We start from the raw sequence: 17303 nt of genomic DNA, 5'->3' as shown, positions 1-17303 counted from the left end.
AGCTGGCGCTCCTGCCACGATCAGGCACTCAAACAGTGATACGGAAGCGTGTTCAGAGAACACGATCTCTCTACGAGCTGAACCGTTCATCTCCTATTTACTACACCTGATGTGTTACAGATCAGTAGCCTATGTCATAGATGTCAGGACTATCGAAAGGAAATGGCCCAGCTAAGGCGCCAAACCATAAGCAATGCCGAAAGGTTGCTAGGACTGGTAGAGCGTTACAATTTGTTTCACGTTAAGACCTTGTGTTATAACGATGTTGAAAGCGTGCTGGCGTGGATTGGGGTAAACCCTGACAACTTCACCTTCAGACAGAACGAGGACACGGTAACAGTTCTCAACAATGTTATCACAGAGCATAGTCTCACAACTGTCGGAGTGGTGAGCATCTCAGACGAACCTCAGCTAGAGGGTAAGGATCGCATAGTGGTATACATAAAACGAGACTCCGCACCAGCGACCGTGTGCAGTAAATACGACTCAATCGTATTGTTCAGGGTGATACAATGCAGTATGAGTGCCCCTTACTCTCCAGAGCTGAACAAGTTGATAAGGGAAACACAGACCGTAGTCCACAATCGCAGGACGCCCATATTCCCGACGTTTGCGAGTGCTACACTTGAGGACCTCCAAGCAATGCCTCAGCAGGAACATCCAGTGATAGATGGCTGCTCGAATATGAGCTACAAGACAACTACGCCTAGGACAGCCAAAGTGACTATAGACAAATTTGGGCGAATGTACAAGCCTCTAAGCCCTACCGAAATCGGCCGTAGCTGGAGCATCTACGCTAACATATCAGGGCCGACGGGGTCGAAATGTGAATTTGACATAGAAGACTTGGTGTCCAGACCGGACATGGTGCTAGGTCGAGGAGGCTTTGGGGTGACCGTTAAAGTTAACGATCACCTAGTTGCAAAGACCAACCTTTTTCCGGAAATGGTGGACTGGAGTGTTCCTTTCATAGACAATGAATTTAGTCGCTATGCGCACATTGCCTCGCAGGTGGAGGAGGTGATGATCGGCGTGTCAATAAAACACCCCAACATCCTCCGCACCTTCGGAGGCTTTTGGTGTGACATGCCAGGCTACCAATTGGGAGGTAGAGCAGTTATAGTCATGGAACGAGCACTGTTCTCGCTACAGGAGTTCATGTGGCGTATACAAAACCCCTCAGTAGTCCCCATGGTAGAACTGGACACTCTCCGAGGGCTTGAATACTTGCGATCGAGAACCATCCAGCACAGGGACTTCACACACAGGAACGTCTTGGTTTGTCACCAGCCTGATAGAAAGGACATACCCTTTGCTTTCAAGATCAGCGACTTTGGCACATCATGCAACTTCTCTACCCCAGATCAGCCTCGGGGCAACCGCACTAACATGGCCCCCGAAGTGCTGTGGTGCTTGAACTCAGCAACGGGGAGCGACATATTCAGCTGGTACTGTGTGATGTGGGAGTTACACAGCCGCTCGCCCTTGTTCCAATACAAAGGTTCGGACCAAGAATATTGTAAGATGACATACGCTGCCAATCTATCTGATATGGTAGGGGTTTACAGACCGGACGACGATGAGAATTTGGACATACGCTACATGAGATCGATAAGCGCTAGCTTTCTCCAAGCTAAATACAAACACACAAGGCCCAGCGCAAGGTCTATACGCAACAAACTCTCTGCCATTGGCTCCAAGATAGTGGACAAAGCTTTTGTCAACATGGGAGTGCTATGCATTACTCTGTTTCCTCAAGAGAGATGGTCTCCTTCCACACTGCTTAATCTCAGACGATACCAGTGTTTGGCGCTAGATGTCAAGGATGCTCAGTCCCCGGCCACACAGATGCCCTTGTCCGTACAGGTAGGGAACTATAGGTCAACCGACATAATAGTGGCCAACGACTGTGTCCCCAAGGACCTTACTACACTTGTCGAAGAGAGATCGGCAACACGATTCCCGGTTACAGTGATCGGGTCCGATCACAAAGTGTACTACGGAATAGACCTTATCAGGTTGGCTCCTGATCTTATCCAGCCGTACAGTTGGTACTCGAGCAAGGTCACGGAGCTCGAATGTCTATACAAGAGCAAGTATAGCAAACGCAAGGTTGCTGAAACAGACAATCAGTCCGAGGTCAGACCTTCCAAGATGGCTCCCGGGGTGTACGTAGACCGTCCAGACGTGGGTACTTCGAACCAACACTGTCCACAGCAGCAGCTTCATCCTCGCCCCTCCGTCATAATAGATATGAAACAGACACGCAAACTGACAGATGAACTTCATCCCGTCCAGTCCAAGGAGGCTTACGGTATGGAAAACTCAGTCACCCCTGATGAGGGGCACGTGTCAAGGGATGTATCGCTACTGGATTTGAATAACCTTGAATGGAGTGATACGTTGGCAGACATTTTGAGCTGTAGCAATTTGGGTGATGAGATAGTCAACAATGGCAATTGCAATATAGTGTCTGTGGGTGATAACTCTAACAAGGCTCTAGACCTCACCATAGGCCAAGCGGGAGCCAGTGTGAACAACCTCATTGTCTGCCCGTCCCAGGGGCCTATCATTGAAGCCAGTGGCGAGGATGCATCAAACCCACCCCGTAGCACACTGGCCACAGTCAAGGATATCGGTGATGCTACACAGGGTAGGGTGAATAATATGAGAGGCAAGATGATCACGGCTCTAGAGCTCACCAAAGGCCAAGTGGGAGCCAGTGTGGACAACCGCATTGTTAGCCAGTCCAAGGGGACCAGTACTGACGCTAGTGGCGAGGGTACACCGAAACCACCCAGCAGCATACCGGCCACAGAGCCAGCACAGGATATCGGTGACGACATAGAGGATAGGGTGAGTATGAGAGGCAAGAGGATCGAGGGCGAGATAAACACAACCATGGTCATTCTGAAGAGTACCAACGAGAAGGAGATAGCACGCTTCAAAGACTGCGTGGTTATCCAGTCACAGAGCATGACCCAAATGCACCCTCTTATATTTGCTGGTCCTAGAGATGGATTGTGTAAGTGCTCTATGAGCAAGGATGTGTTCATCTTCCAATATGCTCAGTTGTTCGATGACTGCAAGCAGGTGTTTAACTGGACTGTCGCAGACTCACCTAACTCGGTATACGCCTTTCTGCTACAAGTCTTTCTCACGCTCAAGGTGGCCCTAGATACGAGGTTGCTACCTACTCACATGACAGAATGGAGATACATCCTTATCGGCAAAGGAGCTGTGATGATCGACATTGTCCCTTATCTGAGCAGGAACTTCAACAAGCCATCGTCCTCGATGTTCAGTGACCAATGTAAGAACTTGACCAGTCTCTGTGCTACTATGGTGGCAAAGCACTTACCCGACTCGAACCTGTGCAAATGGCTTTGTAATCTCAGTACCGGCACGTCTACCTCGCAGGTACTGACCGACTCGATCGAGTGGTTGAGACAATTCAATAACGGAGAAAGGACAAGTCCACACCTCTTAACTCTACTCGGTAGATACTTCACGTTCAGAGATTACACATCCGAAATACCAGACTGGCTAACATACTTGGGTGAGAAAGAAGACGCTCGTAATAGAAGCTGCGGCAAACTGCTGGTATACGGAGAACCTCAGCCTTACAGAGGCAACCAGACAGCAGAAGGCCCAGGCGACACTAAGCTGAGTACACTGGTTAGGAACATAGTGCTAAGGATGAGGGTGAAGATATTCGGCTCATCTAGACTCGAAGTGACGACATTAGATTGTACGCAGGGTTTGACAAAGGTGACTCTGAACGTCTCGGCCCTCTCTGGGATTGCCAGGATAGATCAACTGGACCGGTCAACAGAGTTACTGACTGACAACGGTAGCTGTTTCACACACGACTTAGTGTCCCAGATCGAGTCCAAATGGGCCCCAGTCATATTGTTCACAAAGTGTAAGCGACAGGGACCCGTGCAGGAGTTCACGCTCAACTATTACAAGATGACAATACTCATGGTTCTAATGAGCCTGGAGGGGTCTGCTGTGTTATCTCTCAGAGAGCTGTTCAATGGCGTGACGACATTCAGCGTGACCGAGTACTAAATTACGTAAAGTACTAGATAGCCTTAACTGCTGTCGACTGTGTCACGGAGGCATCTGTGTCGTTGTTCTGCCAAGGGTGATTGAGCTCCCTGGCCCACATTACACTATGCGCGGCTTGATCAATTACGGGGCTTACTGCAGCATCAACAGCGTTGTCCAAGTGCTGTGTTGGACACGTGAGCTGCGGGACCTCATTCGACTGGTCGATGATCAAGATCCCCGGTCTCCTAATACGGTGGCAGTGAGGCTGAAGTGTCTCATCTACGATATGACCAAAGGCAACATGTCCCCGTGTGATCCGAGCTCACTAGTGTACGCAATGACATTGTACAGAGGAGCCCCCTTCGATGTTCAGGAGGACTCAGACGTGGTCTTCAAGTGCATCATCAACGCTCTAGCAGACGACTGTGGGATATCTAAGAGGATAGGTTCTTTGTGGGACATTGAGAATGAGGACCGTGTGCGCTGCCTCCGTTGTAACACAGTCCAGTCCACACTCAATAAGTCCAACACGATCACAGTGTTGATAGGCGATAATCTCCCCACAGAGCTGCAGGACTATATCAAATTGTACACTGACAACACGTTCACCACCTGTGACTACCGTTGTACACAATGCCACACAGGAACTCAGATTGAAATCACCAGCAAGGTAGTGACATTGCCGCAGGTTGTGTGTATGAGGATCGAACGTGTTAGGAACATTGGCAGAGATACCACTGATATAGTCAAGACAGGCACAAGGTTTGCTTTCCCTGAGACACTGGACCTGAAATATATCATGAAAGAACCTGAAGCTCCGGTAGCTACTGTATACACGCTGTACGCTGTTGTAGCCCACCGTGGTACTCACTACTGTGGACATTACACAGCTTATGTGCGAGACGACAACGACATTTGGTATCTCGCAGACGACTCTCATGTCAGAGTGTGCTCTTGGGAAGATGTCAAGTCAACTTACGAAGCTGGATCTATGCTATACGATGGCGTAGCCTATATGCTCATGTACCATAAACAGCTACCCCACTGTGTGACATGAAGGATCTGTACATATGTAATATTATATATCAGTATGTACATTGTATTTCCTTGTTGTATCAACTAATAAAGGTGCGATGCAAGTACAATTATAAGCGTCCAGTGTTATATTATAGAAGGGCTATAATTACATGCATGCAGGTGAGGACAGATGCAAAGACAACACACAAACAGATCCTGATGCATGTACAGTGTTTAGCGCACGTTTATTATCTCATACAAGGATGGGTATACATTTCGGTATAGGGCAGTCACACAGGTTAAAACATTTCCATATCAAAGTAAAGACATTGGTATCATTTCATCACAAGATACCTATCCAGGGTATTGACAACAACCTTGGGTTCCTCCGCTTTATACCTCAAGGTTGAATGCGTAGCTGACAGCACTGCTGAAGACGTACACGGTTCGTCTAACTGTGAGACAGAGACACTGTTAGCCAGCCCCTCTAAATATCGTATAACGTAAGCATTTTTCGGCCCACGTACAGGCTGCTTCTTTATTAGATGGGAAGACATAACTGTTATCACATAGAAACAAAATATTCAGTTTCACCAGAGTACGTTGCAGATGCGCTACACCTTGCCCTTGCAGGGTTTTTCTCCAGTCGAGCATTGAAGTCCAATTCGGAATCGTTCTCGGACTGAGACCCCGTGTTCGCTTCTGACTGGCACTCTGACTTGGCAGCGGATGTAGGCTCAGAAGGATGGGTATGGTGATACTCTCCGCGGTCCTCCTGATCCGAACACTGGCGTTGAGTGGTGTCCGCTAGCCGGGCAGCTTGATCAGTGACACTGGCTGCCTTCCCCTCATCTACATGTAATCTGTGTTCTTTGTCTCGTGACACACCAGACCTCCGATGTGAACCTGTAACACCTGGGAGGTTGACAAGTTGCTGGGGGTTTGAAACGTCCTGCTGAACTAGGGACCTCTCGGCTCCTGGGTTGTCAAGGTTCTCCCGGGGCCTATTGACCAATGGGCTTTTTTGGATCTTCTTAGGTGTGCGCACGTCCTCCTGCTCTGAGTCTGTATCGATAACTGGAGAGCGAGTGCGTTTTGACTTGGAACAAGGTACCCTTTTTATACTTTGCTGAGCGGGTCCCTCCCGTTGGTAGTCGTCCTCATCTTCTTCAGGATCGGACAGATTGTTTTTGTATCGTTGTGAATCTCGATTGTGGGTTTGTATCTCGGTCTTTGCAGTTTCACACCTTGTGTTAGGTGTGCACACGTCCTCCTGCTCTGAGTCTGTATCGATAACTGGAGAGCGAGTGCTTTTTGACTTGGACCAAGGTACCCTTTTTATACTTTGCTGAGCGGGTCCCTCCCGTTGGTAGTCGTCCTCATCTTCTTCAGGATCGGACAGATTGTTTTTGTATCGTTGTGCATCTCGATTGTGGGTTGGTATCTTGGTCTTTGCAGTTTCACACCTTGTGTTAGACTTGTCCAGTCTCTTTTTAGCACACACTTTATCTTTCCTTCCTACGAACTTGAGAACCGGCTCTTTACACCCCTTGTCCCTCCTGCTCCTTTTAGATTCTCTCTTGTGATGCAAGCGCTTGGGTTTTGTGAGTTTGACACGCTTGCAATCTGGCCTTATAGAATCCTCCGAGTCAGATAGCAGGGTGCGTTTATATATGCTCCTTTCCTCTCTCAACCCACTACAGCTAGTCGTAGAGGTATGGGCATCCTGTTCGGACTCTGATTGTGACCAGCTGTTATGCCAATGTCCCCACTTAGCATTCTTGGTTTTAGACTTAGCCAATTTTACCCTCCTTTTCACCTGAGCACAGAATGCATCATCCTCCTCTTCCTCTTCACTGCTATGTTCGTTGCCAGTAGATCGGTCATTTATGAATGAGTCACTGTAATCATATTCGTCAAAGGCCTCGCTGTTGTCATAGCCCATTGTAGCCTCCAAGTCGTCACCGGGGATGTTACTCTCATCTACATTACAATCTTCCTCTTCGCTGGTGGCTTCCTCTGCTTGGCTCAGCCAAGGGTGGTCATCATCACCACTGCACCTGGGGGACAGGTTGTGAACTTGTGAGTCGTAGTATTTTTTGAAACCCTGCCCCCATGATAACTTTCTGCCCACTGACTTATTTGACTTATAAGCCGATCGATCCCGATTTACCGGTTTGGTCATCTGCAAAGGTCTTTGCTTCTTAGCACGTTTGCCAATGTGGGTGCTACCGGAATCTCGTTTCGCTCTCTCGGCTCCATGCTTCATTGATCTGGACAGGTTTGCAACAGGCTGAGCTGAATCACCCCTGGGTTGATACAGGGTACCCTGGAAGGATACTGATATCTTGCGTCTCCAATTGTTGGTGGACATACACTCTAAGCTATCAATCAGGGCTTTGCTGAGTCTGTCCTGCAAGCCGTGGCTCTGAAGTGTATTTACAATGGTTTGGTTTTTGCTGACCCAATCTGCGAGGATGTCCCTGTGTCTTTTGTCCAAAAGGGTGTTATCCAATCCGAGGAGAGTACAAACAGCGTCTCTCCTGAGACTTTCATCTTTCAACCAAGGTTCACTCAGCAGCAGAGTGGGAAGGTTCTTGATCCACGTCGAAATGGGAATTGTTTCAGGTGTGACTATAGAGTAACAAGTGTCAGACTTCTCACTGTGAAGTGATACATAATAAAAGCAAGCTTGCTCTACCCTAGGCTTAGACCACCATGTCCCATATCCTGGCAATACATATTGGGCTGTTTGCTAAATGTCACCCACTGCAGGGTGTCCAATGTCCACACCGGACTCTTCATCAGTGGCAGCTACAGGTTGTCCTATATCCACACCTGCTCCTTCCCCTCTTGCCCCTTCCACACACTTGCTCCTTCCATCATCTTGCTAATATTTCTCCCCATTCCATCTATTCCACATAGTGGCAGGTAGGTAGAGAGCAACACTCGACACACCACATTCTTCATTGCGCACCAGATGTCTTCCATGTTATAAACCGGTGCCTTGTTCAAGATGAGTATCATGTTCTTGGGACACATAGGACCAGTTTCAATCGTAGTCTGATGCTGTAGAGTTTGATCAATCTCCAGGGTAAGGCAAACATCAAAGTCTTCTTCGGTTGGTCGTTTGACGTCGCTGGCGCCGTTTGACACCGAAGAAGACGTTCCTGGAGCCTTGGCAGCAGCAGCACATACAGCTCTTAGAAATGATTCACATTCCATGTGAGCCCTATACAGATAGGTGTGATAGGTGGTGTGCCTACTCGGGCACTCGTGTATATCCCGCAGAAGGGCCATCATTCTTCTGTTGCCCCTCACAGAGATCGACGTATTGACTCTGTGGTAGCCTGACATCATCACTTTGAAAGTTAATGTGAAAGGAGGGCCTGATGTAGCAAACTGGAGCATACGGTTGAACATATCAGTCTCTGCATCGTTCATATCGGCTGTATCACTCGTCTCAGCCCGAGTCCAGGGGCTGCTTTCGTCAGTTAAAATCAGGAAGCGATCGCTACCTTGGTATCCCAGTGGTAACATTGAAGGCTCCTGTGTGGATTTGCAATTGAAGCCTGGGTTCGATGCCATTTCAGAAGCTACTGCTGAAAGAGTACCACTAGTACCACACCACTAGCTTTTATAGCCTAGAAGATGTGAGACACAGCTTTGAGAGGTTGGATTACGTGGCCAAGGTTTAGTTATAGAGTGGAGAGTGGTAATAAAGTACAGATATGACAGTAGGACATGTCAAGCTAGGGTTCATATAGCCAACTGACACTGTGTTTAGGGGGAGGACGTATCCAACGCTGGACGTTTCAGTGTGGGTATGGAGAAGGTAGTGTCACTGTACAAGGGGTCCGTTGACCAGACTCGCCTATATACAGTCTGATTCTAGCTGTGTACTCACAATTGTATTCGACCTCTATACCAAGAAGGGGGTTGTGCTCTATGTATACTGGATCAATGGAGTGTGACCATACAGCAGTAATGCAAGGTATAGCGAGTTTGACAATGGAAGGAGAACCCACGTTGAGGCAATCTAAGCCTCAATCGAAGCCGAATGGTGTTGTTACCAGGTCTTCCCGGAGGACGCGTTCCACCAAGTGGCGTATTCTCGTGGACCCGTACCTCCGGTCTGCCTTAGAGGCTCTAGGTGCCAGACTGAACAACCTCACCTGCAGTTACATACACATCTGGATGTACCCGTCTGGCAGAGACCAGGGTCTGGACCTGTTATGCGAATGTCATGTTATGGGCCTAACCGAGTGTCACTGTCAGCAGACTACAATCCGTGGCTACTTCGAGACTAGGATGCCTATGACACTCGATGAGGTCGAGAAGCTGGTCGGGATCCCGTGTACCTTGTACAAGGTAGAAAAGCATCACGAATGTACCACTCAAGGCCTCCTGTTCTGCACCGGCGACCACATATTCAACGAGTGTAATGGGGTGAGACGTGTCCATGTTTACCCAGAAGGATACACTGTCTACAGCTACTTGCGGAATGACGGCTGTCGGATGCTTGAGAAGCTCGAACACTGGGGACATCTTTATTCATATTCACATCTCCAGTCGAATAGAGAGTTTGATTATTTTTATGACACATACCGTTGTTTAAAGTCTCAGGCACCTTGTTAATTGCCAGATTGTGCTTATTCTGATAGACTTTGCTTGTGTCGTGAAATGATTGTGCCCCATATCTGTTGTAATTGCCATCGAAATAAACAATGATACCAGAGTTATTCTGTGTCCATGGGTTCTATTGTACACCATTAGATACAACATCTACAGAAGACAAAGTAGCGTAGTGGGTCCTATTAGCAACGGCCAAAGACACAGTAGTGTTGCTTATGGTTCACAATGATTACAAAGGGACTATGTAGACCGGGCTGGCTGTGATCAGTGCAAGAGCAGGGTCCATTGATTACGCTACTGAACAACTAAGCAGTCCTTGGAAACTATCCAGGGTTGACATATTCAGCCTTGGTTGCATGAATTAGCCATGGTTCGAGGTGTCAGCCTTGTTTGGAGGGATCACTCTTGCTTGGCTGTACAAGTCTTAAGCAGATTCGAGCCCTAGTTGCCATGTAGCCATGGTTAGAGGAGTCAGCTTTGGTTGGACAAGGGGTGTATGTAGCCATGTTTGGAGGAGTCAGCTTTGGTTGGACAAGGGGTGTTGTTGGATACCATAGCCTCGGTTAGAGGGGTCACTATAGGCACGGTCTGAAACTCATGGTTGGACAGGGTGTAACAATTAAGCAGTCCTGAATTAGGCATGGCTAGAGGAGTCAGTCTGGGTTGGATATACAAGTCGTAAGCGGATAGGAGTCGTAGTTGCCATGTAGCCATGTGTGGAGGGATCAGCTTTGGTTGGACAAGGGGTGTTGTTGGATACTATAGCCCTGGTCTGACAAGTCACTATAGGCAAGGCTGATACACATTGTTGTTGTTGGATTAATGGACTACTGGAAACCCCTTTAAAGCCATTGTTGGCCAGACTGTAACACCACACACTGAGTCTCTCTACTAGGCAGCATAGGGTACATCCACCCAAAGACGCTGTACTACCTTACCCTGTGTCAGAGTAGTAGTAACCATGTCTCTGTCACCAGTACCTGAGGACACCCATCTGGACATACTTACAAGACAGACCCTACATCTAATGGAGGCATTGAACACTTTCACCCACATGTCTCTCGTACAGTTATTGAGTCTAGACACCAATGGCAGGCGCAGACTATACGACGTACTCTGTGCCCTGGAAGGTATTGGACTTCTGAGTAAAGATAGGAAGGTATACACATGCAAACGACAAAGGTATCAGTTGCCGGTATTTAGCAAACCTGGTATGAAGAAACACATTGGAACTGTTTACCGGCATGTGCGCAATCACCCAGGGATGTTCACCTTGCTGGACCTGGTCAAGACATTTGATATTCCACCACGTAGGATGTGTAATATTTTCCGGGTGCTGAAGATATTTGGTGTTGTGATAAAAAGTAAGGTAGGATGCTACACATCTGTGCCACATTCGGTGTGTTCGGACTCCCAGTGGAAACGGACTCTGGAAAGGATATGGGGTGATTCCCCTGAAGTCCAGGTCTTGGAAAATAATGTACCAGAGGGTATGTGCATTGACGCTAATGCCATTGGTTCTGACACCCAGATCATCCAGATTGACTCCTCTGAATACCAGTTGCTTTATGTCGACAATGATGCCGTGATATCCGAGTCCTATAACTTACCAGAGGGTATGTGCATTGACGCTAATGCCATTGGTTCTGACACCCAGATCATCCAGATTGACTCCTCTGAATACCAGTTGCTTTATGTCGACAATGATGCCGTGATATCCGAGTCCTATAACTTACCAGAGGGTATGTGCATTGACGCTAATGCCATTGGTTCTGACACCCAGATCATCCAGATTGACTCCTCTGAATACCAGTTGCTTTATGTCGACAATGATGCCGTGATATCCGAGTCCTATATCTTAGAGACCAATTCCATATTAGAGCCAGAGTGCCTCCCGGTGGAGTGGAACGGTACACAGAAAGACTGTACCAATGGGGAAGTGCAGTGTATAGACATCACCAATGAGTTTCACGGGCACAAGGGCATGCTGAGAGACTCTCACACAAGCCAAGTGTTGTGTATAGACACTGAGGACCTGACAACTGACACCTTTGATACTCAGGACATCCTGATGAACATTCCTGGGGGCAGGGTTGATTGGACCAACACAGACAGTCTACTAGAGTCCTTATTATGGTTAGATGAGGACTGACAGTAACAGTATTTGGTTTCCAACAGGACTATTGTGAACAGGACAGTACCTGGCCTATACCCAAGTCTACCACTGATGTACTGCATATGACTGCACTCTGTCTGTAACTCCACTGTTGTATTATACCATTGTACTCATCCACACTGTTGTATTACACCATTGTACATATCCTTATATCCACTGTTGTATTATACCATTGTAAACATCTATGTAACTCCACTGTTGTATTATACCATTGTACTCATCCACACTGTTGTATTACACCATTGTACATATCCTTATATCCACTGTTGTATTATACCATTGTAAACATCTATGTAACTCCACTGTTGTATTATACCATTGTACTCATCCACACTGTTGTATTACACCATTGTACATATCCTTATATCCACTGTTGTATTATACCATTGTAAACATCTATGTAACTCCACTGTTGTCATAAACCATTGCAAATAAATTCTATACCTTGACGTACTTGTCTTGTGTAATAGTTGTGTACTGCAGTCATATGTTGTTTTGTACAACTGACACAGGATCACGATAGACACCAAACACAAATGCGGTTCACTACTTTATTAGCCTTTACGGTACATATTCCTAACATCATACTCAATCTCCACTATGGTGAGAAGCATCAAGCACAAAGTGGTAACAGGTAAAGGCCTCTTCTGAAAGTCACATAACCAAGAAGGTCATTGTTGCGACAATACCGGCCAATCCGAAAAGGGTCATGATGATGTTCCTACATCTGGACTCAGGTTCTGCTACTAGAAAGAACTCCGCGAACCCATTCTGGAACATTTCAAAAGAAATATTAGATTACAGGTATACCAAGACAATGGTGGCATCTCTCAGTCATTACTGAACGTACCCAGGAGTTATGTTTGACTAGCCAGTCCGTGTGGTGAGTGGCCAGGTACTCTGCTATCTCTTCTCCCACCACGTCAACACAGTCGTCTCTCCCCTTGCCTCTCAAGTACTGGCACACCGCAGCCCCAAAAGACATCAGGCTGGCAACACGGCCCCAGTTGACGGTCCCGTCTTCAAAGATGATATGGGCTACTGAACTGAGGAACTTCACGTCATCCCCTCTGTCATCCACATAGAGTGTGTTGATCATACCTGTAAGGTCCATGGTGCAACAAATGTTAAATTACTTTGTCACTGGCTTGTGTTAGCTGTTGGTGTCTTAACACAATACCTACCGTTGTATGTGTATCTGTGCTTCTCCAGTAATTGCCCGATAACTCTACTCGTTGTTGACAGGGCTTTGCTTTCGTTCCACCTAGGTTTCAGAAGTCCCGTACATTGTCCTAGGACACATTTAATGAGTTGCCTGGTGTCTATGTCCAGGGCTCTGGTCTGGTGATGGTATGTTTCCTGATGTGATATCTTCATTGTGTGCATTTATGAGTCGCTGGTAGCCTATGGTACACCTATGACTGCAATGATAGTCTGCAGGCAGGCGTGTTGACACTTATATATACATGGTTGGAGTTATTCACGCTAGCTCTAACACTGACAGAATGCAACTATTACACCAGGGGTAACATCGGCCTTGTGCAGTCGGCCAGGTCAAAGAGACAAGAGGATATCAAAGACGTACTTCATGTTACGTTTATTTAAATACAGCAACACTACAATCATTCTATCACCCATGCTCATAGAATGTCTTATGTTTGTTACAGTAGAAGGTAATGTGCAACAACAAAAGAAGAGTAACATGTCAAGGTATAAAAGTGAAGGTCTTCAGCCTCATCCGAAGTTCTTGAGCCATAATAAAGGATGACAATAGTGGGTCTGTGTTATTACATTTATTGACAATGTGAAACAAAACACTGTGCCACAATATGACATTAGGTCAGTGTGGGTGTATTGTACATAGAGCAATGCATTGTGGCTACTACTACCACATAAGTATCATCTAAGGTACATAGATAGTACATAGATAGATAGAAGCATTGTGGCTACTACTACCAAATAGGTGTCATCATTTCCACACCGTACATCAACATATCTTCCTCATCATACTCTCTCTTCAAAACTATTTCTCCATACTGAGCGGGTATGACCCTTTCCATTCCTGAGAAGTAATCTCGGAACACCACATTCACATTTTCATATAGCACTATTCGAAAGACATTGGCAAGCTCGGGACATGAATGACATTTAACCCCCTCTGGTGTTTCATACAGATCTTTGTGTCTAACCTTTAAGGCAACTAGCCCGAACCCTTTAGCTGTAATGGTCACCTTGGTAGTAGAATTGGACCCCGTGTGGTATAGTCCGGACATCAACAGGTCACAGTGACTTACATTCCTACCCTCAGCCGGGAAACAGTCTAACCCTGTACAGCAATAAGTAATAGTTGACCCAGACCCGTGCAAGTGTATCTCACTGTGGGATATGTCATGATCCACTACCAAGTCCATTACAACCGAGCCCCGAGCAAGGCTCTGGTGGATAATTTTAGTGTTATTATCCACCCTGATTATTGTTTGCTGGGATGCTGTGGACACAACTTTAACCCCATTAGGTGTAGTTACAGTCATTTCATCCAGACCAGCACGAACTAGGGAATCCAGTTTCTCCCTCCACACCTGGGCGTTAAAGTTCTCTCCTTCCTTGGTAGTGAGATCCTTGTAGGCACTTCGATATACTGTGTCACCGGTCACACTGCAGGTCAACATAATACCTTCTGGGTCAATGGACACGACTGAGCTCCCCTTCCTGTACAGCACCGCTCCGTGCAACAGCAGTCCATTGTCCGCCACCGAGCATGCACGCTTTACGTACTCTGGGTCAGGCACCAATCTAGTCTGTGGTCGTAGGAGTAATGTAATCTCGTCCACATCCAACTGTTGAGCAGCACTCACGGTCACCCCCGTAGTGCCATGTGCTACCAGAAGAGACAGGGTCATATGATCGTTCACTGTAACAGATGAATTTGTACCCAGTTCCAGTGTACTGAACTGGCTCCCCTGCTTTAACTCTACGTGGGAATTGTCACCTAGGTGCAGGTCCATTTTGGTTTCCAACACCGCGTTAGCAGATGATTCGGCTGCCTTGATGCTCTCTATGGACAAGGGCATGACTGTGATATCACGGCCCGTTATCTTATTCTTCTTCACATCTCTCATCATACTTATCCGCAGCTTCTTCTCTGGACTCCCAATTATCACCGTGTCCACACCATCACCGCCAATTATGAAAGATTTACTGTTTTCGGATACCAGGAAGACATTGGTAGCATTTGTGGCACCTTTATAAATGCCTCTGCCATCCACTATTATCAAGGCAGGCATATCGGGTTTAGCCACCAGCATCTTAACATAGTTACTTCTGTCATGAATCTTCCTTGCTCTACTTGAGGGTATCTTCACAGTAGGAGCGTTTGCGTACAGCACTATGTCTTGGCTCACTGGGCCCAGTTTCCTAAAAATGTAGGGTTTAACCACCTCCTCTTTGTCTGTGCCAATATACCTGCGAGTAATACACTGTCTCAAGCTCCTACATTTACCCTTGAAGATGTTAGCATCTGTGGTTCTCTTTTTGAGGAACAATGGAATGCCCTTTCCTGGTATATCAATGTATCTGGAACACTTGCGTGATTCCTTCATCCATCCGAGAGGCCGTGAAATCATTTCGGCTTTGTACGCATTGACGGTCAGGGCTCTCAGTTGCGGTTCCATAAGAGGATCACCTACTTCTGTGGTTACTGCAACGAACCTCTTTCTCTCGATCGCGTCTTCTATATATCTATCCATGTTGCCACAGGGATCAGTGGCGTTGGGTATAGTCCGGTCGTAAAACGCACATTCTTCGTTGGTCGGCAATGCAGCCACCTGTCGACTCAATGCCTCCATGAACATCTGGATCCGGGATTGTTTGGGGTTGTTACAGTGTATACGGGCCAATTGGTAACACAGTTGCTGAGTCTCAATGTTCCCTATGTATACCTCTTTCAGGGGCACACTGTGCTCCATTGAAAATTTCACCTGATATATTTTGTGGTGTGGAGACAGGTCTGGTGTAGCTACGTCCAAAATAGCGGGCCACACCTCGACTGCACTCTCCACACATTGGTGGCCTTGCTGATTATGAAACTCATTGATGACTGTAGATTCAGGGAAGCCAACTACCACGTTTACCGTGTGTAAGGCTTGAAGCAAAGAGTTTGCAAGTCCACTGTTGACACGCTCCAGGTCGGCCACCTTCTCATAGTAGTCCAACCACGATGTAGAGCCAAAGAAACTAGTTGTCCCCAATCTCCACATCTCCTTTGTGCTAAGAGGCAGTTTGTTAGCAACTGACCTCACCGCGTGAGTCGCATATTCCCCCTGTGTTATGAGCGTGACTAGAACATCCACCGAGACCATGGGTAACATTGCAGGGTTCAGACCTTCAAATACCAGAGTTATCATCTGCATAGAGGATCTTGTCAGCCAATAGTAGTCACTAGGACTGTGGTGTCCGTTGGCGACGTTGCGGATGTTCTGAGCAAAGAAGAAGATGTTAGCTGCTGCACCGGCCATATTCATGACAGGGTTGTTAGCTAACACCTCCAAAGTCTCAGACAGAGCCTTGGTCTTTGCGTACTGGCCCAATTTGTGAGCCATGTAACCGTTTACTGTTTGACTAAGATCTAAGGCAGCAAATGTCTTCACCAAGGGGTCTCCGTACACCAGGGCCCCAATGTTGGTGAACACCCCGTAGGCCCGTGCTCCAACGACCCAGGCTTTGATTGCTAGTTGTGACTTAGGACCCGTTGTGGCAGCGCGAGCATACGCAGAGCCCATTCGCTTCACCGCTCGGCGTTGATCACTGGGAATGGCACTGTGAGCCTCGGACAGCATGGTATTCACCGCGGCTTCTACTTCGGGGTTGTTCATCATTGACTCCAACTGTGTGCGGGACATTTCCACAATTGCCTTGCGCTTCTGTATAAGAGCTTTTACCAGAGCGCCTGGAATCTTGGTAAGAACTCGAGTAAAGACATTCTTCGCATTCGCAGTGGATTCCACTATCATCTTTAGAGACCCTTCCTCTCTTTTAAATATTGCAGGCCATTTGTCTTTAAAGAGGAACTCACCATTGTGCATGGTAGAGAAGTTCTCTTCCTCATAGAGGGAACAGCGAGCCGCAGCCCTGCGTCTACGCTTGCTATGGAGCCCGCAAGCTCCTATGTCGAGCTGGAAAGCTTCGTGTTCTGTCTCTGGGTTGACGTAGTGGGGCTGTCTATTGGAACCGAATGATAGAGTGCTCATGTCCACGTTTACCTCGACCACAGCAGGACTGTCCACTTCAGGAGCACGACCGTTCACTTCAGGAGCAGGACCCTTCAGCAGAGGACTAACTTCAACAGGGGTGTCCGCTTCAGGGGCAGGACCGTTCACTTCAGCAGCAGGACCCTTCACTTCAGGAGCAATGTAGTCAACGA

The 17303-nt window shown here is 47.3% G+C and overlaps 1 protein-coding gene across 1 annotated transcript; it reads left to right on the top strand.

Annotated features, from left to right (window-relative positions):
- Positions 1–4180: 4180 nt before the first annotated feature.
- LOC145876203 (ubl carboxyl-terminal hydrolase 18-like) lies at positions 4181–5113 on the top strand. Its single transcript, XM_082971992.1, has one exon. The coding sequence runs from the start codon at positions 4181–4183 to the stop codon at positions 5111–5113; it is 933 nt and encodes a 310-aa protein (XP_082828118.1).
- The last annotated feature ends 12190 nt before the right edge of the window (positions 5114–17303 follow it).

Source organism: Salmo salar, unplaced genomic scaffold, assembly GCF_965601325.2.
Source record: "Salmo salar unplaced genomic scaffold, fSalSal1 ptg000507l, whole genome shotgun sequence".
NCBI lineage: Eukaryota > Metazoa > Chordata > Actinopteri > Salmoniformes > Salmonidae > Salmo > Salmo salar.
The sequence above is the reverse complement of the archived record's forward strand: the minus strand, read 5'-3'. Positions and strand labels throughout refer to the sequence as shown.

Excerpts from the sequence above, each read along its gene's own strand:
- LOC145876203 (XM_082971992.1), top strand. The coding sequence starts at position 4,181 with ATGCGCGGCTTGATCAATTACGGGGCTTACTGCAGCATCAACAGCGTT.